General features: G+C 34.0%; 18 protein-coding genes and 2 pseudogenes across 20 annotated transcripts, besides 7 other annotated features; 9 read left to right on the plus strand and 11 right to left on the minus strand.

The window, feature by feature from the left end:
- Window positions 1–18,879: part of a mobile genetic element that runs on past the window's edge.
- Window positions 32–367, minus strand: TVAGG3_0338640 (uncharacterized protein; the record flags this gene model as incomplete). The annotated part of the gene is made up of 1 exon (XM_051230667.1): window positions 32–367. The coding sequence occupies one exon, from the start codon at window positions 365–367 to the stop codon at window positions 32–34; it is 336 nt and encodes a 111-aa protein (XP_051100397.1).
- On the plus strand, window positions 413–685 carry TVAGG3_0338650 (uncharacterized protein; the record flags this gene model as incomplete). Its single annotated transcript, XM_051230668.1, has 1 exon — window positions 413–685. The coding sequence occupies one exon, from the start codon at window positions 413–415 to the stop codon at window positions 683–685; it is 273 nt and encodes a 90-aa protein (XP_051100398.1).
- TVAGG3_0338660 (uncharacterized protein) lies at window positions 710–1,567 on the plus strand (the record flags this gene model as incomplete). The annotated part of the gene is made up of 1 exon (XM_051230669.1): window positions 710–1,567. The coding sequence occupies one exon, from the start codon at window positions 710–712 to the stop codon at window positions 1,565–1,567; it is 858 nt and encodes a 285-aa protein (XP_051100399.1).
- On the minus strand, window positions 3,239–3,978 carry TVAGG3_0338670 (annotated as a pseudogene). The gene has a single exon. A coding segment is annotated over exon 1 (740 nt).
- On the minus strand, window positions 4,188–5,144 carry TVAGG3_0338680 (organellar and viral DNA polymerase type B; the record flags this gene model as incomplete). Its single annotated transcript, XM_051230670.1, has 1 exon — window positions 4,188–5,144. A coding segment is annotated over one exon (957 nt), but the record flags the coding sequence as incomplete, so codon positions are not given.
- On the plus strand, window positions 5,795–5,980 carry TVAGG3_0338690 (uncharacterized protein; the record flags this gene model as incomplete). The annotated part of the gene is made up of 1 exon (XM_051230671.1): window positions 5,795–5,980. One exon carries the CDS (start codon window positions 5,795–5,797, stop codon window positions 5,978–5,980), a length of 186 nt encoding a protein of 61 aa, XP_051100401.1.
- On the minus strand, window positions 6,085–6,945 carry TVAGG3_0338700 (KilA, N-terminal/APSES-type HTH, DNA-binding family; the record flags this gene model as incomplete). The annotated part of the gene is made up of 1 exon (XM_051230672.1): window positions 6,085–6,945. The coding sequence occupies one exon, from the start codon at window positions 6,943–6,945 to the stop codon at window positions 6,085–6,087; it is 861 nt and encodes a 286-aa protein (XP_051100402.1).
- Window positions 7,053–7,427, plus strand: TVAGG3_0338710 (uncharacterized protein; the record flags this gene model as incomplete). The annotated part of the gene is made up of 1 exon (XM_051230673.1): window positions 7,053–7,427. One exon carries the CDS (start codon window positions 7,053–7,055, stop codon window positions 7,425–7,427), a length of 375 nt encoding a protein of 124 aa, XP_051100403.1.
- Window positions 8,096–8,344, minus strand: TVAGG3_0338720 (organellar and viral DNA polymerase type B; the record flags this gene model as incomplete). Its single annotated transcript, XM_051230674.1, has 1 exon — window positions 8,096–8,344. One exon carries the CDS (start codon window positions 8,342–8,344, stop codon window positions 8,096–8,098), a length of 249 nt encoding a protein of 82 aa, XP_051100404.1.
- On the minus strand, window positions 8,539–9,061 carry TVAGG3_0338730 (organellar and viral DNA polymerase type B; the record flags this gene model as incomplete). The annotated part of the gene is made up of 1 exon (XM_051230675.1): window positions 8,539–9,061. A coding segment is annotated over one exon (523 nt), but the record flags the coding sequence as incomplete, so codon positions are not given.
- On the minus strand, window positions 9,231–10,314 carry TVAGG3_0338740 (annotated as a pseudogene). Its single transcript has one exon. A coding segment is annotated over exon 1 (1,084 nt).
- On the minus strand, window positions 10,355–11,350 carry TVAGG3_0338750 (phage tail repeat-like family; the record flags this gene model as incomplete). Its single annotated transcript, XM_051230676.1, has 1 exon — window positions 10,355–11,350. One exon carries the CDS (start codon window positions 11,348–11,350, stop codon window positions 10,355–10,357), a length of 996 nt encoding a protein of 331 aa, XP_051100406.1.
- TVAGG3_0338760 (organellar and viral DNA polymerase type B) lies at window positions 12,274–12,985 on the minus strand (the record flags this gene model as incomplete). The annotated part of the gene is made up of 1 exon (XM_051230677.1): window positions 12,274–12,985. A coding segment is annotated over one exon (712 nt), but the record flags the coding sequence as incomplete, so codon positions are not given.
- On the plus strand, window positions 13,324–14,100 carry TVAGG3_0338770 (uncharacterized protein; the record flags this gene model as incomplete). The annotated part of the gene is made up of 1 exon (XM_051230678.1): window positions 13,324–14,100. One exon carries the CDS (start codon window positions 13,324–13,326, stop codon window positions 14,098–14,100), a length of 777 nt encoding a protein of 258 aa, XP_051100408.1.
- Window positions 14,953–15,471, plus strand: TVAGG3_0338780 (uncharacterized protein; the record flags this gene model as incomplete). Its single annotated transcript, XM_051230679.1, has 1 exon — window positions 14,953–15,471. One exon carries the CDS (start codon window positions 14,953–14,955, stop codon window positions 15,469–15,471), a length of 519 nt encoding a protein of 172 aa, XP_051100409.1.
- On the plus strand, window positions 16,371–16,884 carry TVAGG3_0338790 (uncharacterized protein; the record flags this gene model as incomplete). The annotated part of the gene is made up of 1 exon (XM_051230680.1): window positions 16,371–16,884. A coding segment is annotated over one exon (514 nt), but the record flags the coding sequence as incomplete, so codon positions are not given.
- TVAGG3_0338800 (uncharacterized protein) lies at window positions 16,932–17,252 on the plus strand (the record flags this gene model as incomplete). Its single annotated transcript, XM_051230681.1, has 1 exon — window positions 16,932–17,252. One exon carries the CDS (start codon window positions 16,932–16,934, stop codon window positions 17,250–17,252), a length of 321 nt encoding a protein of 106 aa, XP_051100411.1.
- Window positions 17,478–17,831, plus strand: TVAGG3_0338810 (protein of unknown function, DUF4107 family; the record flags this gene model as incomplete). Its single annotated transcript, XM_051230682.1, has 1 exon — window positions 17,478–17,831. A coding segment is annotated over one exon (354 nt), but the record flags the coding sequence as incomplete, so codon positions are not given.
- Window positions 17,995–18,176: a terminal%2Cinverted (terminal inverted repeat of Maverick-2 transposon ID:TVAGG3_0338600).
- Window positions 18,177–18,611, minus strand: TVAGG3_0338820 (uncharacterized protein; the record flags this gene model as incomplete). The annotated part of the gene is made up of 1 exon (XM_001317464.1): window positions 18,177–18,611. The coding sequence occupies one exon, from the start codon at window positions 18,609–18,611 to the stop codon at window positions 18,177–18,179; it is 435 nt and encodes a 144-aa protein (XP_001317499.1).
- Window positions 18,880–21,184: 2,305 nt separating the features above from the next.
- Window positions 21,185–22,134: a mobile genetic element.
- A 767-nt stretch (window positions 22,135–22,901) lies between these two features.
- Window positions 22,902–22,934: a mobile genetic element.
- Window positions 22,902–22,934: a terminal%2Cinverted (terminal inverted repeat of tvBac_53III transposon ID:TVAGG3_0338840).
- A 355-nt stretch (window positions 22,935–23,289) lies between these two features.
- On the minus strand, window positions 23,290–26,319 carry TVAGG3_0338850 (adaptin, alpha/gamma/epsilon family; the record flags this gene model as incomplete). The annotated part of the gene is made up of 1 exon (XM_001317465.1): window positions 23,296–26,319. One exon carries the CDS (start codon window positions 26,317–26,319, stop codon window positions 23,296–23,298), a length of 3,024 nt encoding a protein of 1,007 aa, XP_001317500.1.
- Window positions 26,320–26,692: 373 nt separating this feature from the next.
- Window positions 26,693–26,724: a mobile genetic element.
- Window positions 26,693–26,724: a terminal%2Cinverted (terminal inverted repeat of tvBac_53III transposon ID:TVAGG3_0338860).
- Window positions 26,725–26,727: the final 3 nt, after the last annotated feature.

Genomic DNA, 26,727 nt, shown 5'->3' on the forward strand with positions numbered 1-26,727 from the left:
AACTGTACATTCTCTTTTGTCTCAACTTCTTTCACTGGCGGGTCAGGATTCTTTGACTCGGTTTGTTTTCAATGAAATTCACGAACTTTGCAATAAGCTCTTGGTTCGTTATTGAAAGTACATCTGGCTTCTTTTCTTCTGGTTCTATTGACTTTTCAGTTTGAACAGAAGGTTTTATATGGGCTTCGTGGACTTCACCCTTGCCATGCACCTTAATGTTGTCGCTCTCTGTATTCGCTAATGGAACCTTTCTTTTTCTTACGTATATTTTACCATCTTTACTCTGACTTACATAATAGAAAGGATGTTGTATTCCTCTTGCGTCATTTAATATAATAGACTCTCGCTCTGATTTTGACAAGCTCATTTTACATCGGTTAAAGTTTTAATTTTGTTTTTTATCTGCAGTCAAATGACTCAGACAAGCCCTACGGACAAGACCCAAGGGGTCATAGATGTTGAAGCATTGAAGAAAGAAATTCGTGAGCAAATTTTATCCGAACTGAAGGAACAAAAACAAGAACAAAAGCCAGAGAGACCAAAGAGAAAACTTAGTGAAAAACAACTAGCTGCATTAGCTGCTGGAAGACAGAAGAACCCACGTTTGCTGGCGAAAAAAGCTAGAGAAGAAGCAAAAGCAAAGGAAGAACAAAAAGCAAAGGAAGCTGAAGCAAAGAAAGAGTAAATGGTTTATTTTTATCCAAACTATATGTATAGACAAATACCTTTATCTGTTGCGTTCAGTAGTGAAAACCCTGACGTCAAAATAAAGGGGAACAGAGTAACGTTTAAGTTTCCAACAGACTGGATTGTGAACATAAATGAAGAGAAGTACATTGGCATAACATCTATGTATATAACACGTGCTTTCAGAAAGGTTGACTTTATACTTCAAGTCGAGATAGAAAATGACGAACAGTCTTTAAGCGCCCAAAACATTCACATATACAAATACTTTAAAGACGATACAACATTGTTGCAATGTATGATTTCATTTAATGAGATGTTCGAGAAAAAGTTCAATATTGAAGTACAAACTTTACAGCCTTTACGTGAGTTTCTTGCACAACTGAAAGAAGAAGGTAGTCAGCCACAACTTATAGACTTTCATTATGAATTTAATGAAAATGAAGATGGAACTCATGACTGTCAATTCATTGTATTCTCACCATTCAATGAAGTCGCTAAAAAGAAAGAAAATCCATTACGTATAAGGTTTCAAATCTCTGAACCCAATGAAGACTTCAAGAATGTTTTCAATTATGATGCAATACTTCCGAGGAAAAATGAATTTTCAAAGATTGTAACACCTGGCATTTGGGATAGAAAGCAAGCTATATTATATTCAAACCTAAGTAAAGGCGTTGAAAATGAGTTCATTGGTCATACAAGAACTTCACCACTTCCTAACCCTAAATACTATAAATTAACTGGCTTCAATCGTGAGTTTTGGATAGACATGTACTCCACTCATGACCATAAATGTCCAGTGTTCTTGCCTCCAGATGGGAAGGACTGTCTCTACATTGAAGCACAACTCTTAAACTCTACAATAGCTGTATTGTAAATGACCACATAGGCTTCGCCCATGCCGCTAGCGGCTTATTTTTATCACAAATGACCTCATTGCTGACAAAAATAAATGACCTCAGAACTTCAACTTACGAATAAAGCTTGTTTTAGTCGTTATTGAAAAGTTGAACTTTTCAGCAAAGCAAGGTTGACATGACTTACATAAGTCGAATGCAATCTCTTGACCATCATAAAGTGCTTTGTAAAGTTTCATTAAACTGAACTCAGAGTCTTTGTCATATGTTCCAACAGGTATGTGAATGTTCTTATCTTCATTGTAATAGCATTGTATAGCTTCAGGAAACATTTCATTAGCGGTTAAAGCAATAACATCTTGCTTCACGCCTTTCATTCTGCAGTGAAATGCAACTTCATTTAAATCATTCGTGAGTAAGTCTATGTAGGTCTTCTTTCCACAGAAAATACTTTTATAAGCTAAACTTTGTTTTCCAGGTGTTATTTCTGCAAAGTCGCTATGAAATTGACCAAGGTTCTTTCCTATAAGTTCTCTACCGTATCTCTTCTTAAACTCTGCTGCAAGCTTTGGGATGTCTTCATTATATAAGTGCATACTGTCGGTATCCTGGTAAAATATTTGAAGACCCATGTCCTCTGCAGTACAGAATACTTCATTCATAATACGTTTTGACATAGACAGAATATTAACACCAAGTGGACAGAAGTTAAAGTGTCTGCAAATGCTTTTCGTTAGCTTGAAAATAGTTTTATCTGAACCATCCAAACCTTCGAACTTCACTATATGGTTGTAATTTCTTATAGCATATCTTATAGCATCTTTGTCATCTACTATGGTTATTTTTGACTCAATAGGAGATAGAATAGTTTGCCATAAATGCTGTTCAGAATGAGTTTTATAATTTCTTGTAAGGGGTTTTCTTCTTTTTCTTATACTTTAACTAAAACAATTCTTATATCTCTTATTCATATCTCTGTTTCCATCGTAATAGTATCCTTGCAACACTTCACATTTGACACCTTGATATTTTATGAGGTCTTGTAATGTTATATGGTCAACATACATGAGACAGCAAGTGTTTGAACTTCTTGGAACGTTAAGTTCTGGATTTAGTTCAGGGTCGCAAACTATTAAATGAAAGTGTCTGGGTATACCAATCTCTGTTATCTTAATGAGAACAAAGAAGCCAGACATAAACTTTTCACCAATGGGTTCCTTTTGGTCATCATCGAATAAATGTCTCATGAGATACTCTGTGTTTAACATTTCTTCCTTCAATACTTTTGGAATACCTTCTAAAGTATAAAGTCTTGCTATAGCTGAAGGATATAATGAAACAGTGTCGAAGTCAGCAATGAGTTTCTTTTTGCTCTTTTGTTTCATGTTATCTGACAACATACATCTTCCACCTTGAATGCATCTCGAAATAAATTCTCTTGGTTTATTTGAGAGGTCATAAAGATTTCCATTCGGGAAGTATACTCTGTTCTCAAACAATTTTGTTAGCAATTGAACAAATACTAACGTAGTCATAAACGTTTAAATCAAACTCTTTCAATAAGTCATTGCGGAACTTTACAAAACCTTCTCTTAAAATTCTTACATCTTGTTTGCAGTAAAACGTGCTATATTTTTCTAAGTCGAAGTGGTTCTCATCTATTCTGCAACCTTTGATGGAATCTATGTTTTTCATAAATGTATCTGCATCATGGATAAACTTACATGCTTCAGAAATGACACCAGTTCTGTTGTCATTTGCTAACAAAACACTGCTGTAGTAGTTATATGGAAATACTTCTTTCGGTCCTGTTTGTAAGTTAAACATAGCAGGAAATAGTTTAAGCTTCTTATTTATAACACTGTAAGAGTCTTTTATAATAATTGCCCGTCCTTTATATAAACCAGTTATTTGCATTGTTCGTGAACCTTTAATGATGGGAGTTCCTTTCACTTCTGTCATGTGTCTTAAGATGAAGTTTATGTCATAACTGAGGTTGTGAAAATATATTAAACTCTTGTCAGGGAGTCGTTCCAAAAATTCTGTTGCACAGTTCTGGACCCCATATGCTTTCACTCACTGAACCATCTTCACTGTCGTAACATATGTTAAAAGCTTTATGAAAGCCATCAGTACTGCACTCAAAGTCAGCAAAGAAAACGTGCTCAGGAATGAACTTACATTTAGCTTTATTTACTTCTTTTGACTCTGCTTTCTTCTTCAGTTGTACACAATACTTTGGAGCATATGTCAAATCTTTAAATGGTGCAAGGTTCTGTTTATATAAGTCAGTAGTATATGTGAAAAGTTCTCCATAAGAAATAGGTTCAAAATATTTGCACTCCCACAATGTTTTCATAACATCCCATAACGGTGTTGTTCTATCATAACGAACTACATATTTATCTTCTCTCTTTGTATAAATCTTCATTGTTTCTCAATGTTCATTCCACCACAAGCTTTGAGAATTTCTATATAGTTGTGAATGAAATATGTTGTCATTGGTAATCTTTCGTTTAGCATGTAGTGGTCTTCAACAAGAAGTAAGTCAATAGTTCTAACAGTTTCACATTCTTTTGGTATGTATCTCTTTATTTCATTATGTCTTGAGTCATTGAAATAACCAATGGTAACATTAAATGCTATACCTGTTGCGTCAGAAATTTCTTGTACTTTACTTTGAGGAAAGTCTCTAACACGAATGACTTCTCTCATGTGGTCAATAGTTTCTTCATTTACTCCAGCCTGAATGCAAGCATAAACGAAACAATTGTCTTCTGTCATAAGTGTTGCAGTTCTTTTGTTCAGTTCATTGAAGATTTGGTAGCGTTCAAGATTTATAGGTAATGTGCAAAGATACTTCCAGAACTGACCGCTTCTCTTCTTATAAAACTTCTTTTCACCATTATCTTTCCAAAAGCTTTCTATAAGTGCTGGGTTTCCTGTTTGCTTAAGAGCTTCCAAAATGGCTTTCTGGTCATTTGTCAGTGTGCTTTCATCTCTATATGGTCTCTTTTTTGGTTTGCCTTTCTTTACATCTGACATCGTTAAGCCTTCATATTCTGTTAAATCATACATCTTTATTTCAGTAAGATTCTTTATGTTTGTCAAGAAGAAGTCATAGTGCATTTCAACAATACCTGCAGCATTTGCTTCTATCTCTGATATAAAGTTCTCCTTCAAGAGCTGATGTAGTAATGTTCCAATATTATTGAGGTTTAACGTAGAACATTCATACTTTCCACCAAGTTTATAACATACCATCCATCTTTGTTGTGAGTTTATTTTAATTTTCTCTAAGAGTCTCATGAAAACCTTACCGAAATGTTTGTGTAAGTAGTCTCTGTTTGGTTCATCTAAAGCTTCGATGTTAAAGTCAATGAGTCTATTGCCTGACTTCACATTTCTCTTCCTATTCTCTTCATCTTTCTTTAACCATCTCTCACCTTCTTTTGGTTTGTCGTCAATGGAACGAATGACATCGTTAGCTTTGCGAACTTGTTCTATAGCACTTTTAAACATCTCTCTTCTCTGTTGTTTCAGTGTGTCGTCTCTTCTTCTTGTTTCACCAACGTTCGCATTTGTTATGTCAAACATCTCACGCCTTACTTCATGAGGTATTGAACGTCTATGATATAAGTCAATAGCAACGTCATTTAAAGGAAATGCTATTGCATGGACTTCGTCCTCGCCGCGTTGCGGCTTTATGAACTCATGAATTCTATCATAACTTATTGCACCATTATAGTCTTTAATGAAGTCAGCGAGTGCTTTTTTGTTTGTTGCGTAATGCTTTGCTACTTCTATATTAGCTTCTGTAAGAAGTTGTTTTATTTCCGAGTGTTCTAACTTAGACAACTTCCGATACATCTTTAGTAGGAAATAAAAAAATATTTTTTTGAAAAAATTAGATTACATTTTTAAGTTATTTTTCAAAATAATTTAATATTTTTATTTTAATGAAACACATGCAAGATTGCAAGTTCTTTTCATACAATGCTCTCGCTACTGCCATCAAGAATGAGTTCAATGGTGCTTCAAACGTTAATGTTATCTTTAACAAGAAGTTTGTGAAAGAATCTAAGTTTGGTCAGTATGTCAGACCATTAGCTATTGTCATTGACCGCAAACGTTATACTTCACAAGAGTTAGCAGTAGTTTTGAAACAAAAGAGTATCTTCGTGAATGTCAAAGATACTCATTATACTGTTATAAAGAACTCTAACATTGACTTCTTCAGTATTGCTATGAATCTTTCCGAACAGAAAGAATATAAGAAGGGTGAAACAAATGTGAAATATTATCCTTCATCTCTGAAGACAATAACGAACAAAGATGTTATACAAAAGTTCTTACCAAAGGTTGAAGAAGCTTCTATTGACATTGACGAAGGAAGTGAAATGGTTGAAGAAATTGACCCTGAAGCTATTTAACCAAAAATATATTTTTGGTGAAGAGGTGAGATTTCACCTGTTTTTTCACCTCATTCTCTCTTCGTTAATGTTGTCGTGACTTCTTCGTTAATGTTGTCGTGACTTCATTCTTCCTCTTTGAAGTTATCGAAATATTCTGTTATTTTTTCCTTCAGTAATGGTAAGTCTTCTTTGAATGTAAGTATTGTGCAACCTTTGATGTCATAGTGTGTTTGAGGAAGAGTACTTTTGACAATTTCCTTTATTTGCTCATTCGGTGTCATTGAAATCGGTAAGTTTTCACGATAGAACCAGTTTCTGTCAGATTTATATATTTTAGCAAGGTCGTAAAAGCTTTTGTTGTTTCTTCTGACTAAATGCAACATAACCATATCTCTGTCTTCTTCTTTCTCCAACTCTTCAGTATATATCATATACTTATAACTCTTTTCCTTTCCTTTTGGTACTGAACGCGGTATTCTTTTCTGTATGCTTTTGTCTTTGGATTCAATGACTTCATCTTTTGCTTGAAGTTTCTTTTCCAGCTCTCCACGTTCTTGTCTGTGAAGTTCGTCAAGAAGTTTGTAAATATTCCAAGCATAACGTGGTGAAGCCCACATTGCAACTGCATTTACTAAAAGTCTATGAACATAATATCCTCTCAAACCGTTTGGCAATTTTTCACGGTTTTCATAGAGTTTTGGCGACTGGGATTTTTTACCTACTCGCTGTTCTTCACTGTTTTCAGAAAAAAGTACGTCTCGCTGTGCTTCACTTAATAGTTCTATGGTGCTTTGGTTCCTAAACCAGTCTTTAGGAAGCTTAGTATCTGGAGCAAAACAAGCCGTCAAAATACTTTGCATTTGGTACATGTCATCTTTGACTGAACGAATGAGACGTAACTGTTTGTTATATTGTATGTACTCGTATTCTTCATTTATGGCTTCATGAACGATAGCAGTTGTTGTGTTCTCTAATGTTGACATTACTGTCTTTACATACAAAATAAAAAAATAAATAAAAATAAAATTAGCGTTATTTTTTCTGAGATAAACACTATTTCTTCACAACATTAAATTTTATCTTGTATGAAATGACTTTAAAAAGATTATTGACTGACTTCGAATACTATCTCATTGACGCACTGACAGACCCTCAAAACTGTGTTGAAAGTTCTTTAAGCTTTAAGATTGAAGGTACGACGCATTTTGTCTTCACTTACGTATTGAAAGAATATGACCGTTATCATAACGAAGTGAATCAAACACTAATAAAATTTGTAGATAAAAAATTGGTTAACAATGAATATTTTAAACGTGAAGACCCAAACACTGCTGGAGATGATGAAGAATACAGACAAGCTATTGAAAAAAATAACGCAAGATTAGATGCAATAGAAAAGAAGTTTAATGAATGTCTTACAAACACGTATGAATATCTTATGCGGTGGGAAGCTAGATGGAAATAAATTTACGTCAAATATGCAATTTATAAAATCTTATGTCGACAGGCTACGTAGCACAGTGGTCTAAGGTGGTGTTATGGAGGGGTCAGAGTCTGTGGTTCGAACCGCGACAGCGCCGTATTTTCTTATTTTCTTTGTTTGTCTTGTTTGTCGTGAATAAAAAGTGTCATAAAAGTGCTCTATCTTCCACGGGAATAAATAAAAAATTTACTTTATTTCTTCTTTATTTCTTTGTTCCCGTGGAAGAAGGGTTTTGCTGTTTTTTCTCAGCCGAAATCAATGATTTTTTCATTTTTGGAATCCTTAGCGAATGAGGAATCTTTTCTCTCGTGGAAGCTTTGAACAAAAATATAATTTAGGTGAAGAGGTGAGATTTCACCTCTTTTTTCACCTAATTTTTCACCCTCAGCCGCTAAGCGGCGAGACCCAAAGGGTCTTGACTTTGTCATAACTTCTTCGTAAATGCTTTGTCATAACTTCTTCGTAAATGCTTTGTCATAACTTCTTCGTAAATGCTTTGTCATAACTTCTTCGTAAATGCCTTGTCAAGATTTCATCGTAAATGCTTTGTCATGACTTCTTCGTAAATGAGTGTAAATGACCAAAAATATAATTTAGGTGAAGAGGTGAGATTTCACCTCTTTTTTCACCTAATTTTTCACCTCTTTTTTTCACAAGCGTTTTACATGAATTGTACGATGTATATTTGAAATCCTAAACAGTTTTGTAGCTTCTATTTCTTCGCTGAGGATATCAAAAGTTTTAACAATGCCGAAAGTCTCTTTATATTTCTTCTTGACGTCAGATAGAAGGAAATCTTCTACTGTTGGATAGTTTTTGTTCAGAAATGCTAACATGTCCATTTTATCTTCTGCTGGTTTCTCTACTTCTTTCTTTAAGTCAGCATAGTCGTTTCGCATTCTTTCTATCTCTTTGACGGAGTAGTTATATTTCCTTATTGCTGCTTTACATTTTGAACATTGTGGGTTCATTTTTGCATTATACATTGAAATTTGACCTGCTAGAACAACTAAAGCGTCAATTGCTCTCTTCATCTCAAACATAGCGGGTCTTAGTTGTTCGTTCCATACTTTGCCTCTTCTATCTTTATCTCTTATTTCCCAAACACATTCAGCAACTAACGAAACAAAGTTGTCGTAGGTCTTAAATTCTTCAGATTTATATATGTCAGAAACATTCTTATATACCATATCGCAATCTTTGTCCATAACTTTATGGTTGCAATGAAAACCAAGGAATTCATAATTTACTTTACGTATGAACTTCTTTATTTCTACTGAGTCAGTTGCTTTGACTTCAATTTCGTCGAATTCAGGAATAGTTAGTTTTTGATGCTGAATTTCAGGTAGTTTAGGTAAATGGTCGATGAGGTCCTCCATTTCATAAAGATACTGTTCATTTGTTTCATCTTTCGCACTACAGTCTAAATTACTTGTTAAAAGTTCCTGCTTTATCTTCTGGATTTTTGTTTCGAAAGTAAATGAAGAAGGAATGAAGCTTTCCATCTCTACTAACATAGATGTTGGATTCATGACTAACGAGTTTGGTGAAGTTGTTGTGGACAGAGTCCCGCCGTTCGCGGCTTGAATTGTTGTTGTGCCGATTGTTGAAATCATATCTTTTATACAAAATAAAAAATAAATAAAAATAAAACTAACTTTATTTTTTCTATCTTAAGGAAATTCACGAAAATTCAAGAGGTGAAAAAACAGGTGAGAAAACAGGTGAAATCTCACCTCTTCACCTATAATATATTTTTGTCTGATTTACATCCAACGAAAAAGTTTAGAAGAATTTTCTTATTCTTTCTGGCATGTTTTTATCTTTCCAGTACTCCCGCTCTAATGGTCCCAGATGAGTTGGTTTAGATTCTCTCAAGTTCTTAGATGGTATAACATCTTCAACGCCTCCTTCATATCTTACTTTATAAGTGTCATCGTTTATGTTGTAGTCAAGTATTTCAATAACCACTCCTCGCTTTGCTTCGTCAATGGTTTCAGCAAGTTTGCCATTACTACTTTCGACTAATTTATGACGAGGGTAAAATGCTATGGAGTCGTCAGCAGCTTTTATAAGATATCCATTACCTTGCGTAGAGTCTACGATATAATAATTTCGACTTAACCTTAAACGTTTCTTTGTCAACGGTTTGTCGTCAAACTACACGAACTTTTGTTCCAGGAATGAGAGTAAATTGTGTTGAATTTCTGATATTTTGTGTTTGACTTCGTTTCTTTTGTATATACTTTTCTTCTTGTTGTTGTGTCATTGAATTTGGTGTATGTCCTGTTGTAGAATGTGTTGAGGAATTGTAAACTTCGATGAAATGTTTCATTGTTTCTTCGGTAAAGTCTCGCTCTTGATTTAAATCTCTGAGAGTCCTTATGAAGCGGTTAATGATACCGAGTATGTTATGGTTATGGTCTTCAGTAGTGTAGTGAGTTATGTTATGCTTAATGAGAAATTCTGTGATTTCGTTGCTGAGGTATGCACCGTCTTGGTCTGATGTTAAAATACTTGGGCTATGTTCTGCTACAAACTTTTGTAAAACTCTTAACACTTCATGAGTTCCTTTATTTCTCATTATATACGCAAAAGCTTTGCGAGTGTTAACATTAATGAAGATGAGGAATGGTTTATGTCCTCCTTTTCTGCTTTGAATGAGAGTGTCAAATTGGTATGCGTCAGGAGTGTTGGAGTAAATTGGTAAAAAGTAGTCGTAAGGATTTATTTTTGTTTGATGTACAACATTTTTGTCAAAGAACCTTTTCACTTCAGCTCTGTTAGTAAATCCCGAACTCTTTGCAGCTTCATTGAACTTCTTAAATGACCTCCATGGATGTTGTTCGAATACTTCTTTCAAGCTCATTTATGTAAAAATAAAGATTTTATTCTAGGCTCAAGTGCGTTCATTGAACGCGGTACCATGCAAATACAGTCACAAATGGTGGCATGTAATCTGCACCCGAGCCTGTTGGATTTGTTGTGAAAGTATGGGCATGATTTCCTGCGGTTCCACAGAAAATACCTGCGCTTGAATCTACTGGGTCACTTGAAATATCATATCTATGCATTCCCTGTCTATCCGAACCTGCTGCAAGATTTGTATAACCTCTTTTTGTTATTGAATGTGAATGACTACCTGTTGTGTTTGTAGTTCCTGTATGAGTGTGCGGTGGAAGGTTTGCTTCAGTAATTTTCTTCGAACCTCCTGTTTGCTTTGAAGAGTTAGCACAGTATAAGAATTTGTCTACAATCTGCTGCCATGTACCAAAACCTAAAACTGTTGCTGGATTTGTTGAGTTCATTGACGTATAAATAGAGCCTATAGGATATAATGTTTGAAGTATTTCTGTCTTTAATGTTTGAAGCTCTTTTTTGTCTGCTTTCTTGTCATATAAATCTTGAGCAGTGAATTTAATATTATGTTCATCCTTCATGACATAAACATCTTTACATCTAATGTTTAACATCGTCGTTATGTCGTCATCCGATGTTAAACCTTGTGGAAAGTTAGGAGGTTTACAATATAATACATCCCCACCAGTTTCTTCAACCGTTCCTTCAATACTTTCTATAGCAACAGTTGTAAAACTTGTATGTGTATGAGTCTTATTTGCTTTTTTATCTAACATTGCTGGTAGTTCATGTGTTTCAAAGTTTCTGACATGACCTTCGATATTCATACATTTGTTATTTAAGGAGTTTAGTGTATCTTTTACGCTTGTACTTGGATTCTCTAAAGGTGCACTTGAACCAAGGGTATAGTTCAATATTATGTCGTCTGCTCTAACAGTTGAGAAGGAGTTATGTGTATGATTTTTGTCAGCTTTACTGTCTAATGTAGCTTGAAGTTCATTTATATCGGAGATATTGTGTTTATGAGATTTCAAAACTTTGTTCATTGCTTCGAGTTCAACTTTGTCAGCTTTACTTTTAATAGCATCTTCAAACGTTATTTTTGACTTAACTCTCAAAGTAAATCTTGGTTCAACTAATACACCGTTAACATTGAAAGTAGAGGCATAAATTTCACCGGTATAACCAAATGCTTCTGGTGCTTTAGCTACATCATACTGTACAGTACAGCTTATGTCATAACCTTTAGCACGAATGTATTTATATCTTCTTTCATTAACATTTTTTGTCTTCGCTTCATCACTTCGTGTTAAATATCCATGGTAGTCCGTTATAATCTGTTCGTCTGAAGTTATATAATGAACATGGTTCTTGTCCGCTTTACTATTTAATGTAGCTTGAAGTTCATTTATATCGGAGATATTGTGTTTATGTTCTTTATCTGCTTTTTCGGCTAATTTCTCTTCTATCTCATTTATTTCAAGTTCATGCCTACCACCACCTCCCGAAGAAGTATTTTTCTTCAGCTCTTGAAGAACGTCCACTTCGCCATCTTTGGTGTCAATAATGAGACTTTGAGTTAAAACCTTTCCTGTCTTAATGGATGTTTGTAAAACTTCTTCTTCACCGTGTTCGGGGTCATGGTCGTCGTCATATCTTGTGAAATCAGAGATGTTGTCATACATTAAGCATATCTGTCTCAAAAGTTCTGCTATTTGGAATTGGAACGAAAGATATACAGAACTTTCATCATCTCCTAAAGTCAAGTCTGCTTTCTTAAGTATTTCTTGAATGTATGCAATGAGAACAGAGTACCTTGGAAAATATTCGAACAATATTTCATTAGCTGTTGGTTTTGGTGGTTCTTCTGGAGTTTCTGTTGTTTCAGTTCCTTCTGGAGTTTCTGTTGGAGTTTCTGCATCTCTTGACTTCAATGCTCTTGCTCTCAAAGACCTAAATGTTAGAGCACCGGGTTTTACAAAGGACTTTATAAATGCTTTAATAGTTCCTGGTAAGTTATTGTTAGCATTAAGTAAGTTCCTTATGCTTCCATCATGTACGTCCATAGCACTATGTAAAAAATCTATACTTTTCTTGTAGTCAGCAATAGACTGACTGTGATTTTTTAAAGATTTGTCAATACCTTTAAGCCAATCTTCATGCATGTCTGATACTGAGCCAAGAATATCATTTGCTTCCTTTAGTGTATTTTGTGCTTTTCGTAAAGTATCCAATCCCGTACGTGCATTGTTTGCTATACGTCTTACAGTATCTATTTGACTCCTTGTTTCTTGCATCCAACCAGATAAAGTTTTAATAGTATCCGAACCATTTGAAATGAAGTTCAAAGCATTTTTAACATCATCTAAAGCTTCTTCACCAAGTACTGCCCATATCTTTCCGATTTGGTATTGAAGAACTCCATATGAAGCAGCTGTTAAACCAGTATTTATAAGGTCCCATATCCATGATTTAGCAGTTTTTCCATCCTTTCCATCCTTTCCATCCAAACCGTTTTCGCCTTGAGGTCCTTGTATTCCTTGAGGTCCTTGTATTCCTTGTGGTCCGGTGTCACCCTTCTCTCCTTTCAGTTCATCTTTATGTTCGTTATAATATTCTAATGTCATAAGGTGTACATCATTACTGCTACCAGCAACTCCTAATATTTGTTTCTCATTCATGACTAAATTCTTTAGGCATTTAATGTTGTCGTCAAATCGAAAGCTCTTTAACAATTCAATGAGAACATTTAATACTTTCACTAATGAGGCATCTACTGTAGAATTTATATATTGCACCGTTCCATCATTTATGATAGGAACTTTACTTATTGTAATGAATGGGTCATAAGTGTTAAAAGTATCGAAATCAATGACTTTTTTAGTTTTTCCATCGTCAATGACTAAATCATTGCCTTCAATGGTTAAAGTTGAGTTTTCGTTTACTAGTTCATGTGCTCTTCTTGCTTCATTTGTTTCATACGCATATGCAGCAATAGTCATATTTTAATGAGAATAAAATGTTGTTCTATTTGCAAAGTACTGACCCAAACGAATACGGAACAGTAAAGCTACAAACAAACTTAGGTCTTCAGAATGAAGCGCTTGCTTTCAGAGTTGTTGACTTCAATACTATCGCAACTTTTGTCATAACAGATGAAACAGATTTCATGGAGTTTGAAATAGATGGAAAGAAGCATGAAATAAGATTTCACAATAATGTAGAATATAAGATGGAAACATTAGCTGGAGTGTTAAATGCGCTCATAAATACTACAATAAACAAGGAGAACGAAGAAAACTTAATGAATGTTAAACTTATTGCAGGAGTTTTGAAGTTCAGTTATGCGAAGGAGTTTAAGATAACACGAATGAGTCATAGAGTTCAATTGCTTCTGGGAGCATACCATATGACATTTCCTTTGAAAAGTTTTGACAAAACGATTGAGATGAAATCTGTTCCATACGTATGTTATGGCAATTGTTTATACATTGAGTCAAAAATAGCTAATGTCACAGGTATTTCAGGAGTTAATAGTAAAGGTTCAGTAGAATATAAGTCTTTCTGTTATGAAGTAAATTCAATGTTCATTCCAAACGTTCCTGTCATAGCAACTCATTTAGGTAAATGGGTTCGCATTAGTCCTCATAATTTGAAAGACATGCAATTCAGACTAGTTGACTTTCAAGGAGAGCCTGTAGAACTGAAGGCACCAGTGCGAATGACTGTTGAAGTAGACTTTTTAGAAAATATTAAATGCAACAGCTTACAAGAGAACTCAGAGCTAAAAATATAAAGTATGAATGTTATGTATTAGGTCATGAACTTTGGTTGTTGCTGTTTGATGAAACAAATGAGTTAGTTATGTCAGTCAAGAGAACAGAAAAAGGCGTCAAAGGCGCCGAGCGCAAAGCGCTATATTGTGTTAGTGAGAACTGCACCAAGTCAATAAGATTAGGTTTGCATTATGAAGATGAGTTCGATACTGTTGAAGAAGTTTTGGATAGATATTACAAATTGCTAACTTGAAATTTTTTTGACTAACGGCGCAAAGCGCCAAGATGGGCTCAAAGAGCCCTCCTGACTGCTTTAATTTACTAAAACATATTTCAAACATAATTTATATTCTGTTGAAAGTTTTGTATACTCGTTCGAATATTTATACTTAAACTCAACTCCTGGAGTACCTGGTATTTCAATGATGCGGATGTTACCTATTTTCATGAATGGTGGCGTTTGACCACAGCATTCGATTTCAGGGTCGAGATAGTCAATGACACATTGTTTCCCTGTTATTCGTGATATAACATTTTCAAGGTCCTCCTTTGTTAGAATTATTTGGTTCTTGCTTATAAGATTTGTCAAAAGCTTCTTATCGTCTTTGAGTAAGATAGTTTGATATAACTGAAGAAGGTAATGGTCTACGTTATCTGAAGGATTTGTTTGAACATTTGTGTAAGGGTTGTCGTTGGCTTCTCTTGAAAGAATTTGGTCCAGTGGTGGATACTCTAACTTAACATCTGATGTAGCGTTAGCGTTTGAAGCTGAGTTTAAATTCACGGCGCCATGCGCCAAGATGGGCTCTTTGAGCCCTCCCGACTTAAGTTCTGGTTCTTTTTCTTTCAAACACTCCGAACTATAGTTCTTTATGACAATATTGTTTGTCGTTCGTGAGTCAACATTTGATGTTGGTTCAATTGGAACATTAACGGCACCAGCTAAGATGGATTTGCTTCTCATTTCATATAGAATAAAAACCTTTTATATGTATGAAATGAACAATATACTCGACAAGGGTTTGAATGTAAAGCTAACGAATGAAAATATTGTTGAATTCACTGAGACAGGTGCTGTGTATAAAGATGTAGAACTACTGAACAAAAGAGCTAAGGGAAGAAGCAGGAACATGAACAAAGGGTGGAAGCCTATAAAAATTTATGTCAATGATGGCTCAGGAGGTTCAAACATAAAGTATGCAGAAAGTTATAGAGTTTATGCGCTAAAAGGTGAAAAGCCTTCATTTAAGAACAGCTATTCTAACGCATATCCTCAAAAGTTAACGGATGGGGAAGTGGATGATATGAATGACAGCAAAAATATTAACAGAAATGGCGACAGAGATGCATGGAATTTGTTTACCATCAGTCAATTGAAGGTTAAACTTTAAAACAATGTTGGTCGTTCCCATGGAATATTTTTGACTTTAATGGTATTAGTCATGATATGAATCTCAAGGTATGAACGAGGAGAGATGAGAGACTTATATGCTTCCCAAATTTCTTCAAAAGGTAATGTTATACCTGACTGTTTCCAAATGAGTTCAATATCATAACGTGAGAAACCTTGAAAGATAACGAAGTCAGTTATGAGACGTTTTATGTTTAAAGCTAAAAACCTCATGTTTGCATAAGTATTGCTACAGTTAAGTGGTAATGTCTGACTTTAGTAATGATGTTAGCTAATGGTGAGTCTGGTTTTGACACTAAACCTTTTCCGGCGAAGTCGTCACAAACGAGCAGAGTGTTTGAAGGATACTTTTTGAAGGGGTATTTTGAAAGTTTTGACAGAATGTAGTTTGTAAGTCGTTTCATATCGTAAACTCCTGAGTACTGACGTAAGTGGTGTTTGTCAATAATTCTTTCCATCTCTTCTGAAGTCTTTTGCATTCCTGACTGTATAAATTCAACGATGGCATAATATTTCCTCTTACGTCGAATGTAACGTTGAAGAAATTCAATGAGTTCACTGTCTGGAACTTTAACGACAGAGGCTTGAACTTTTGACATAAATGTTTTCGCTGTTGAGTCCATAGAGTCTGAAGTTGCTGATATAATGATTTGGTCATAATATGAGTCATTTCCTAAACGCTCTGTTATGAGTATATGACGAATGAGGTTAAATGTCTTACCTGAACCCATCTTTCCACAATAGAAATAAACACCATTTGAACAGAACTCATAGTCCTTACTGAAAGGAAGAATAAGAGAAGAGTTAAGTTTGTCTGTAGTTTCATTCATGTCTTCATCTACGTCATGTATTAAATGCTTCATTTTATCTCCATTAAAAATGCAAGTCAGAAATATTCAGAACATAGCACCGAGTCTAACTGACAAGAGTATAAAGATATACTATGAACACGTTATGATGAAACCAACCAAAATTCAAGAAAGTCAGTATACTTATGAATATCCAAGACACTGGGTAGAGTATGTAGGAGGTGAGAAAGCTATTGAAATAAGACAAGTTAGAAGTATTCCAGCAGGAAGGACAATATTATTGAAGAACTTTAATGTTTTGAGATATAATGATGAGACAAAGAAGCAAGATAGTTTTCCTATTGCTGTGTATGTGAACCTAGACACAGGAGATGACATGAAAGTTTTTAACACAAAGCTTCAAACGGTAGTGAGAGAACAACTGACTGCGGAAGGACATCCATTACCTTCAGAAGTTACCATAGCATATAATTTTGAAACAAACTCAATAGATTTTAAAGTCATCTCTGCAAAGAAGTCAGGTTTTACATTTAATGAAGCAGATGTATATTCGAATGAAAACTTCAAAGCTATTGCATGGTTAGATAATGACGATTGCTTTAAGAAAATATTTAAATTCAGTGACTCAAAGATGTCAATAGATGACCTTCGTGGAATGTTACCATCGACGTTTACAGTAGAAGGTTCAGCAGGATTGCTTACAAGATTGTCAATTGGTGGTATTTGGTCTCGTGAGAACATTGTTATAAAATCCAGTATAAGTGAATTTGCTGAAGAATCTATATTATGTCTTTCAAACTACATGTATTCGCCGCCGAAGCATTATAGTATAACAAACTTTGTCAGTAAGTTTAACATAAGACTTGTCGAACCTTCTTCAATGAAAGATGTTGTGCTACCTAAAGATGGAAAGGATGGACTCATTATTGAGATGATTTTAATAGCATATTAAATGAGCTTGTTCTTGAAGGTCATTCATGATGAAATAACTGTTGTAGAAGATGTTAGCAATTGTTCAGACATTTTGAAGCGTATAGATGATATAAGAAAGAAGTTAGATAGACCGCAAAGCGGTGAGGGCGAAGCCCGTGAGAATGTTTATGTTTCATTGACTTTCTCCAGTAAAGAGAACTTTTATGAGATAATATTGAAGAGAGATGATTTTAATATGGTGTAAATGGTAGCTTGGGCAGCTTTAGGCGCAATGGGAACAAAAGCATTAGCATTTGGAGCAAAAGCACTTGGGGCTTATGACGCAGTAAATAAAATGAGTGGAGGAAGAGTTTCGAAGACATTAGATGCAAATAAAGGAAAGATTGGAGGCTGGGTTGCAAAGAAGTTAAGATTAAATAAAATAGGGCTCATAAATAAAGCATCCAATTTGGTTGCGACTGAGTCAGAAAATGCTTTAGGAAAGGACGATGAGTTTGCAAAACATGCAAAAGACTTTAATGACCAGATGAAAGGTGAAACAATGCATTTAAATAGAGTCGATGGAACTAAAGAAAATGTTTCTTCTCCACCAGTAGTTCTTCCGTATGGTCCCTATGGAATGTATGGAAACCCTTACGAAAGACCATTTGACCCATTGACTGGTGGAAGTAACTGGTATCATTACGGACGAAGAAGAAAGACAGTTAAGCTGGAGACAGACGTGAAGAAAGCAACTAAAAAGAAACCAAACCAGAGGTAAGAAGGAAGAGAGTTATAAAGTAATGAATTCAAGTGGGTGAAAAAAGAGGTGAAAAAAGAGGTGAGATTTCACCACTTCACCTAAATTTATTTTTGCGCTATGTTTTCATACGTGTGAGGGTGGTGATATCATTAATTTTTAAGTTTATTTTTATATAAATGACAGAACAAAAATAAAGCATATCTACTCAACAGGAATGAGACCCTTACTGACTATGTATTCGTTTAATGCTTGATGAAAACAATGGTACATATTATCGTATGGGTATACACAACGTCTGTTTCCATCGTCGTCGTATATGTAGAGCTCAAATCCAGTCCAACCTTCTTTTGTACAATATGTAGCTTTATTTAAGTATGCATTTATGTAGATAAGGCAATTTTCTTCATCGCTCCAGAAATAATTTTTCGTCATTGTTGAAATAGTTTTCGTTCCTCTACGTCCATAAGGAATGTATGCAATGAACTTTGCGTCATAAGGGATTGTAATATATTCAGGGTTTCTTTCATCGTCAATGGGTCTGTCTTTGTTAAAATGCATGTTTCTCAGTTTTACTTGAGTTTTGAATAGTTCACGGAAACGTTCTGGGAAAGAGTCATAGTAAATGTAGTCGGACATGTCTTTGTAATGAAATAAAAAATTTAAAAAAATAAAAATAAGGTTATTTTTTATTTAGTGAGGACGGTAGTGAAGTCGTTAGTGAAGTCGTTAGTGAAGTCGTTAGTGAAGTCGTTTATGTGTCAGATGGTTTTGTAAATATTTAAGGTTAAGTTGGTGTTATGGTTGTGTTGTAAAATATACATTAACGGTTTCGTAAAGTGTCAAAACCGCTAAATTGTGTACGGAGGCGCGCAGTGCCACAGTACACGACTTAGGGATACTAACTATATCTATGTATCGAAGTACTAAAAACAGAATCATGATGAAATACTTTAGTATACTTTATTCTTCGCTTTTCTTTTTGATTGTAATTTAAGACTAAAATAGGGATGAACATTTGTCTGGGAAATTTATTAATTATTTGACCTTAGTCCAAAAAAATAATGCTACTGTTATCTCTTCATCTCCATTTAAGTGGGGTTTTTTTATATGTAAAGCAGAAGCGATCCCACTCAAGAAAAAAAAGTTTTGCTTTTTCTTTATTTAGAATTGGCATATGATGTAGATATTAGACTCATAGTTAGTTTGTACTTATTCCTAACGTGCTTCATTCGATTTTACTCTTAAAATGTAAAATGAGAGAGGGTCAAAGTTGCTATTTGTCACTTTTCCACAAGAATATAATGGGGAAAAAGTTATCATATAGTTGATCTCATTCACTGAGGTGAGAGATGCATGTAGTGTAATTTGATAAACAGTGGGATTGCTGCTCTAAGTCCTAGGTTCGAGACACATTGGCTTCATTTTTCTCTTTTTTATTGACGTAAACTATTCAATTTTTGTGTTCTCCATTCAAATTTCAGAATTTTTTTGCAGATTTCACGCTACATTCGAAGTTACCTTTTGTAACAACCACCACTGCCTACGAAAGACGAAAGTGTGTCACGATTTCACCCGGAAATCCGACGGTTGTTTAAGAGTAAGCACTTTTGGCACCTACTCAATGTAAAATTTCTCACTTTTTTCATATTTCGAATCTGATTTATAATATTATTTTCCAGGATAAAAGTAAGGATCCCAGATGGCTAAAATCCACTGGCAATAGCCATTTCCAAAAAAAAGAACCTTCGCCAAGATTTTAACCTCTTTTTTTACTTTTTGCAATTTTTTGGAAGGAAGAAATGTATTTTTATCATACGTTTATCATCAAATTAGATCTATTAAAAGGGAGGGAACTTCTACTTTGAATGCATCGAGACTTCTAACTATTACTAATAGATAATGTATCATAGGACCTTATTCGAATAAAAAAGTTTATTTGGATTAACCGGCTGTAATTCGAATAAAGTCCATATGTAATTATGATTACTTTTGTAATTAGGAATAATTGAGTTTCTCGGAATTGAAAATTGAATGGAAATTCCAACCTTAATTCGTAATTCCAACCTTAATTCCTTAGTAATCAATTCAATTTCAATTCGAATAAAGAAGGTCTTATTCCAACTGAAAATAATAATAGGAATTTGGAATAAACTCAATTATAAGAATTAGGAATATTCATTTCCAAAATGGAATTAGGAAATGGATTAAGGAATTGACTAGATAAAATAGCAGATTAATTAGGTTCCTTATTTAAAATGATCATATTAATCATGAAGGATGATTTTTTAGTCTAATCCTGATAATAATCTTGAATCATTTTTTATCTATTCCGATCAAACTTGTAATATTAACATAAAGTTTTGATTTTTCAGCGATGTTTGATATTCCATCACTTTGTATATATTTTTCTCCCTTGGAGCAAATATCAATCAAAGGGATCACTTTGGAGGAACTGCTCTTCATACTGCAGCACAAAATAATAAAGAATTATTAATTTAGTTTCTTCTGCACCATGGTGCAAATATCAATGAAAAAGATGAAGAAGGAAGAACTGCTCTTCATTAGGCAGCATGGAATTATAATAAAGAAAGAGTTGAATTTTTTTTCATAGTGTAAATTTCAATGAGAAAGATATTGCTGGAATAACAACTCTTCATATTGCAGATGATAAGATCATTGAATTTTATTGATATAAGAATTAAAGCTGACTTCCATTCAAATTTCCGATCACTGGGGTGAAGCATCATTGAAAATTAACCTCATACACCAGAATTGAAGGCAATGTCATTCTGTTGAAGGCACAACCTTTTTTCTCCTAAATTTTTCCCCCTACCTTTATTCCTATAATCAATCCAATATTCGTAATTCGATATTCCTATTCCTAGTTCTTATAATTGAGTTTATTCCAAATTCCTATTATTATTTTCAGTTGGAATAAGACCTTCTTTATTCGAATTGAAATTGAATTGATTACTAAGGAATTAAGGTTGGAATTACGAATTAAGGTTGGAATTTCCATTCAATTTTCAATTCCGAGAAACTCAATTATTCCTAATTACAAAAGTAATCATAATTACATATGGACTTTATTCGAATTACAGCCGGTTAATCCAAATAAACTTTTTTATTCGAATAAGGTCCATATAATTAACGTTTAATTGAGATTCAATTTATGGCTAATTTAAACATAATTTGTAATAAGCTTTTAAGGGTGCACCCGCATGTACGTTTATTTGAGAGTAGGAGGATTACCCTCTCAATTTTGAACGCTTCGTTAGCGCAATATCTCGATGAATATTGTATTAAAATTGAATTTGCCCATACCAATATATCTGATACAATATCCTTAAGTTTTACTAAAAAGAATTTTTTAAAATCCCTGCAGATTCGGGGATTTTTAAATTTTTTGATTTTTTTCGCAAATTTTTCGAAAAAAAAATATTTTCAGAAGAGCCTTAACGGCTAAGTTTTATGTTTAATGTTGAGTATCAAAAAGAATGGGCGTCTGATATAGCCATCATATATCCCAGAAGCAAATAAAAATTCTGACTTTTTAAGCATAAAAAATGAAATTTTATTTTTTGCAAAAAACAGGCCACCCGGATGTACGTTTATTTGAGAGGAGGAGGATTAAATTTTTGAAAGCAGTAAAATTTGTAAATATTCTAGTTATATAATAATATGTATTATTTTAAAAAATAAAAAATTAAAGCACGTTAAAATTTTTTTGATGAATTTTTACAAAAGCTACTTAGGATTATGCAAAATATAGTAATTAAACATAAATTTCAAATCAGATTTGACTTATGATAAATATTTTAAATTTCCGAAAATTAAGTTCAGATCGACTCGATACGTTGTAATTACTAAATAAGGTGCCAAAAACCTATTAAACAGTATCAAAACTATCAAGATTGTAATGTTTTTGAAGAAAAATTTATAGAATTATGAACTTCAAACAGATATTATGTAAATAAAAATAATATAATGGATTTGTTTATTCGTATAATAGCAGCAATAAGTCGATTATTCACTTCTACTTCTGAGATTTGAATTTAATTTCGACAGAAAAAGAGATTCAAGAGGAAAATACTAGGGAATACAAACTGCCACCATGACAGGATTATTATGGAGCCAAGTTGTACTTTTTGATATTTTTAGGTACCAAGTAATTGCTTAAGGGCGCACCCTTAAATGATCTATGCTGACTAAGGTGTCAAATTGCTAAAACCGCTTTAGACCTTAGTCTTTCCCTCAAAAAAAAATAAAAAAAAATATTGAACGAATTTGCGATAGAATTTTGACTCAATTAGTACCATTCGTAAAGGTGTTGATGAATGTATTTACGTTCGATTCTTTCTTAATTGAAATCTTATTACATTTTATTGCAAAATACAAAATTGCATTTTCTTAGATGAATAAATATCCAAATTATACAATCGACATTTAGGCTTACGATATTATTATATTAACATTCTTGATTCAGATTACAAATGTTTTTATTAAGTTACTTTTTACTTAAGTTGACTAATACATAGTTGGTGGAGTAAAAATGATCGAAAAAAAAGTTTACTAATAACTATTTACTATTCATAATGAGCAACGTTCTTCTGGGTTCAATAAATTCAGGTTTGATCTCAGAAGTGAAATGCTCATTTGAGATAAGTGACCGTAATATATGGATGATCGTGAGATAGCTATGCGATAATCTGGAAATATGAGAAACTTTATTCTGGAATCTCTGAATTATTTTACGAGGTACAAAAAGAACATCCTATCAAGTGTATTAGATATACGTGATAACAAAAACTTACGTACTAGCTCACGACGAGCAAAGTTCTTCCGGGATTTAACTTTATTGAATATGTTTTATTACTTTGATTACAAGACAAAAAATGACTAGGATCACCTAAATATGAATTTGATTTAAGGGTGCACTTAGCACTTTCTGACATTCTCTCAGTTTTTTTGACATCTCCGATTTTTGATATAGATTTCATCGCATAAATATTATTCTTAATCTTTTTTGCTAAAAATGAAAATATAGCATATGTATACGTTTTAGGTTAATATTTCTTCGTGTTCAATTCAATTATGAGCAAGCATTTTCAAATATGATATCTTGTAAAGTAAAAAATGTGACATTTTGTAAATAAAAAAGCTCTCAAAATTCCAAAACAGAAAATTGGAGAGCCTAGCCCTTATTTCTCCAAACAAGGTCCTTATTAAATTTAGTGATTTATAATAGCATTTTATCTTTCAAAAAAATATTTGACTCTCAAAAATAAAGATTTCAAATAAGAAAAGTAAAAAAAATTGTTTATGCGAAAACTGTCTTGAGGTCATTGACAATTGAAGCAGTGAGTGGCTGTGCCTTTGTCAAGACTTTGAAGTCGACTTTCTGGTTTCCAAACTTGACATGAATCAAAATCTTGAATGGGGTAGAAACAAGAATACCCATGAAAATCTCTTCCTGGCCAATTCGTTGGACTGTTTTGACTCCAATTGCCAAATTCATGAGTCTAGAAACTTCATCAATTGTAAGTCCTTCACTGCGAGGAATTGTGTATACAATTTCGCTTCCACCTGACTTCCAAGCAGCACCAAATTCAGCTGTTGTTGACTGTTGTGGAGCGATGAAAGTCAACAAGTTTGCAGGTAATGGAACATTGATCTTCTTTCCATTATATTCGATATTTGCAGCAAACTTGAATTGAGGGAATCCTTTCATTGTCTTCGGGAATGAATAAGTTGCCAACATTGTAACAGCGTTTTGTGGTGGAATGCAGTTAATTGTTTGTGGCTGAGAAACAACATCTTTGTTGAGAACTTCTGGTCCATCAATAGACAACTTGAAGTCAACAATTGGATTTGATGTTGCATTCATTGCTGCAAGTAATATCTTTCCATTTGATGCGCATGAAATAACTTTAATTGTTTCATCGGAATAAACAGGTTGTGGAGAAATTCCTGACTGAGAAAACTCAGCAATTTGTTGTGGAGGAGGTGTTTGTAACTCTTGTGTTGCAGTTTCAATCATTTGCAACTGTTCAGGAGTTAATTCTGCTGGTTGAGAAACTGGCTGTTCAACTTGTTGTTGTTGTTGTTGTTGTTGAACTTGTTTTGGTTTCTTTGCAATTGGTTTAACACCTTTGAATATTGATGCAGCCAATTTCTCTTTCTTCTCATCCTGGTTGTTTTGTGCCTTCTTTCCAGCGATAGAAAGTTTTGCAAACATTGATGGTTTCTTTGATGGAGAAGATGAAGAAGAAGAATCAGCAGCATACATTCCATCAGGTAAAACAGCTGGTCTAGCTTCTTCTTCTGGTTGTTCAGTGACTAATCCATCTTGTCCCCAAACAGCAGCAACACCAGCAGTGTTCAATGATGTATTATCTTCTTCAGGAGGAGCAGCAACTGGACCACTTCCACTGACACCTTCACTGCTGTAAACTGATGTATTCTGTGGATAAGCAGTGTAAATCAAAGTTGGTTTGTTGGAAACAATTACATCTGTATCTCTGTCATCAATTGGGATGTATTGTTTTCCTCCTTTAGCAATTGCATCATTGACGAAATCATCTAAGAATGAAAGTGTTGGATCCTCTTCAACATTCATTGTTAAAATGATGTTCAATGATTCTCTGAAATTCAATAATTGCAATGCTTCATAACAAATGTTTTGAACAATGATGGATCTCGATTGTTTGTAGTTCTCAAATACATCTAACACTTCTTGAGGAACTTCTTCAATCTTTGGTAACAACTTCAGAATAGCGTTCAAAACCCATTCTCTTGGATTATCATATCCATCTGCCAAATCACACAACAACAAAATAATGAAAGATAAATCGTATTCATCAGATAACTCAGCGTAATTACCAATTACATGGGCAATTACTGTAACAAATACATCAGATAATCTACGAGCAGACTGTGCGACATCCAAGTAAAGATTGACAATTGATCTTCTCATTTCTTCATCGCATTCATCATCAATAATTTTCATGACTTGGAAAGCAACTTCAGGGCGAACTAAATCACCACCAATAGAGAAGAGCTGCTCCATTGTCTTTGCAAACCATATTGGTGATGGAGAGTATTTGGAAGCGATGTCTGTGATTCTATCAGATAAATCACGTCTGATTGTTTCGTTCTTTGTTTTTTGTAAGAACTTCAACATGTTGACAACAATGATTTGTGAATTATCAGGAGAAGCCATCGCGTGAAGGAGATTGAGTGTGATCAATCTGATGGATGGATCAGGATGCTCCAAACAATCAATAATAATGCCTTGGAACTCAGTGGCAAAGTCTGGAATTGATGATAAAAGTGACAAACCAATATATTTGTAATTTTGTTCTCTTGAACTCATGAACAAGGAAATTGCACCTTTGAGTTGAGGAATCTCTGTAAGTTCGAGGCAAATAGCTGTTCTGATGGCTTCATACAGGATGGAAGCTGATGCAGGTGATTCTAAAGTTCCTGTTTGTAATGATTGGGTAATTAAAGGTTCAATCTGTTCACTGATGCCTTCCGAGTTGGCTGCAATCTTCTGCATAAGTCTGTAGATGTTTACAAGGATGAATGGAGCATTAACCTTCTGATGAACAAATTCAATTTTTGTATTCGATGTAAGGATCTGCTGGGCTGTACGAACAAGGTCTGGAACAAGTTCACAGATCTGACGGATGTTAAGTTTGTTATCGAGAAGTGTTGTAAAGGTTGTAACAACTGCATTTACGATGGAAAGGTCTGTATCTGAGAGAAGACGGCAGAGATCTGGGAAGAAGTCAACAACACAGGTTGGATCCTTCTCAATGAAGGAGTGAACACACATTACAGCCTTTTGACGGATAATCGGAACTGTATGGTTAAGACATTGACCAACAAAGCCTATAACTGGTTGAATAAGCTCTGGTGTAACAAGTTGCGCGATGGCTGTTAAGGCCAAAGCCATTGATGTTGGATGGCCGGATGAAAGGTCTCTTTGAGTAGAGTTGACAATGAGAACAATGAGATCTGACTTCGAATCGAAGAGTGCTGAGCATGCCAAATAACCAAGAGCCTTTGTCATCATTTGTGAATCTTGTGTAAGATTAACTGCTTGGATTTGACCAAAAGATGTATCATAGCCGAGAAGTGTAAGATGAACTAATGAGATGACATTCTCGTAAAGATCTGAAAGACCTATTTTTGACTTGCTTAATGTCTTCTTTACATCTTGCATCCACTGGCCAACGATTTGTTCTTCAGCTTCACGGCTCTTACACTCACCTATGTTGACGCAGATGTCGTGGAATGATTTTGAAAGCTTGATCTTCTGAACACCTTGACTGAACATTGGATCAAAAATTTGAATATCGTTTGCTCGATAATTGATAAAAATATAAAATGCATATAATCTTCACCATTGAGATGTTAATATTTTCATTTCCGATAATGTTCGGCCGATCTGTCAAATCAACGATAATAAATTATCTCAAAATTATTTGTAAACTTCTGAAAGAGTTCGTCTTTCAAAATCAATAGCCTTTAACTTGTGGTTTTAAAAATTATTAATGGCCAATGTTTTCAAATCAAATTAACACAAAAAAATCAAAATATTAGTACGATCATTAAATTGATTCATCAAATTATAAAATGTGGCGGCTTTTCAATAGAAACATTAAATATTCTACTAAATTTTATATTTTGGAATATTATTGTGGGTCAAATAAGGGTGTTTTTACCACTTTCTGACATTCTCTAA

The sequence above is a fragment of the Trichomonas vaginalis genome, chromosome V, assembly GCF_026262505.1.
Source record: "Trichomonas vaginalis G3 chromosome V, whole genome shotgun sequence".
NCBI lineage: Eukaryota > Parabasalia > Trichomonadida > Trichomonadidae > Trichomonas > Trichomonas vaginalis.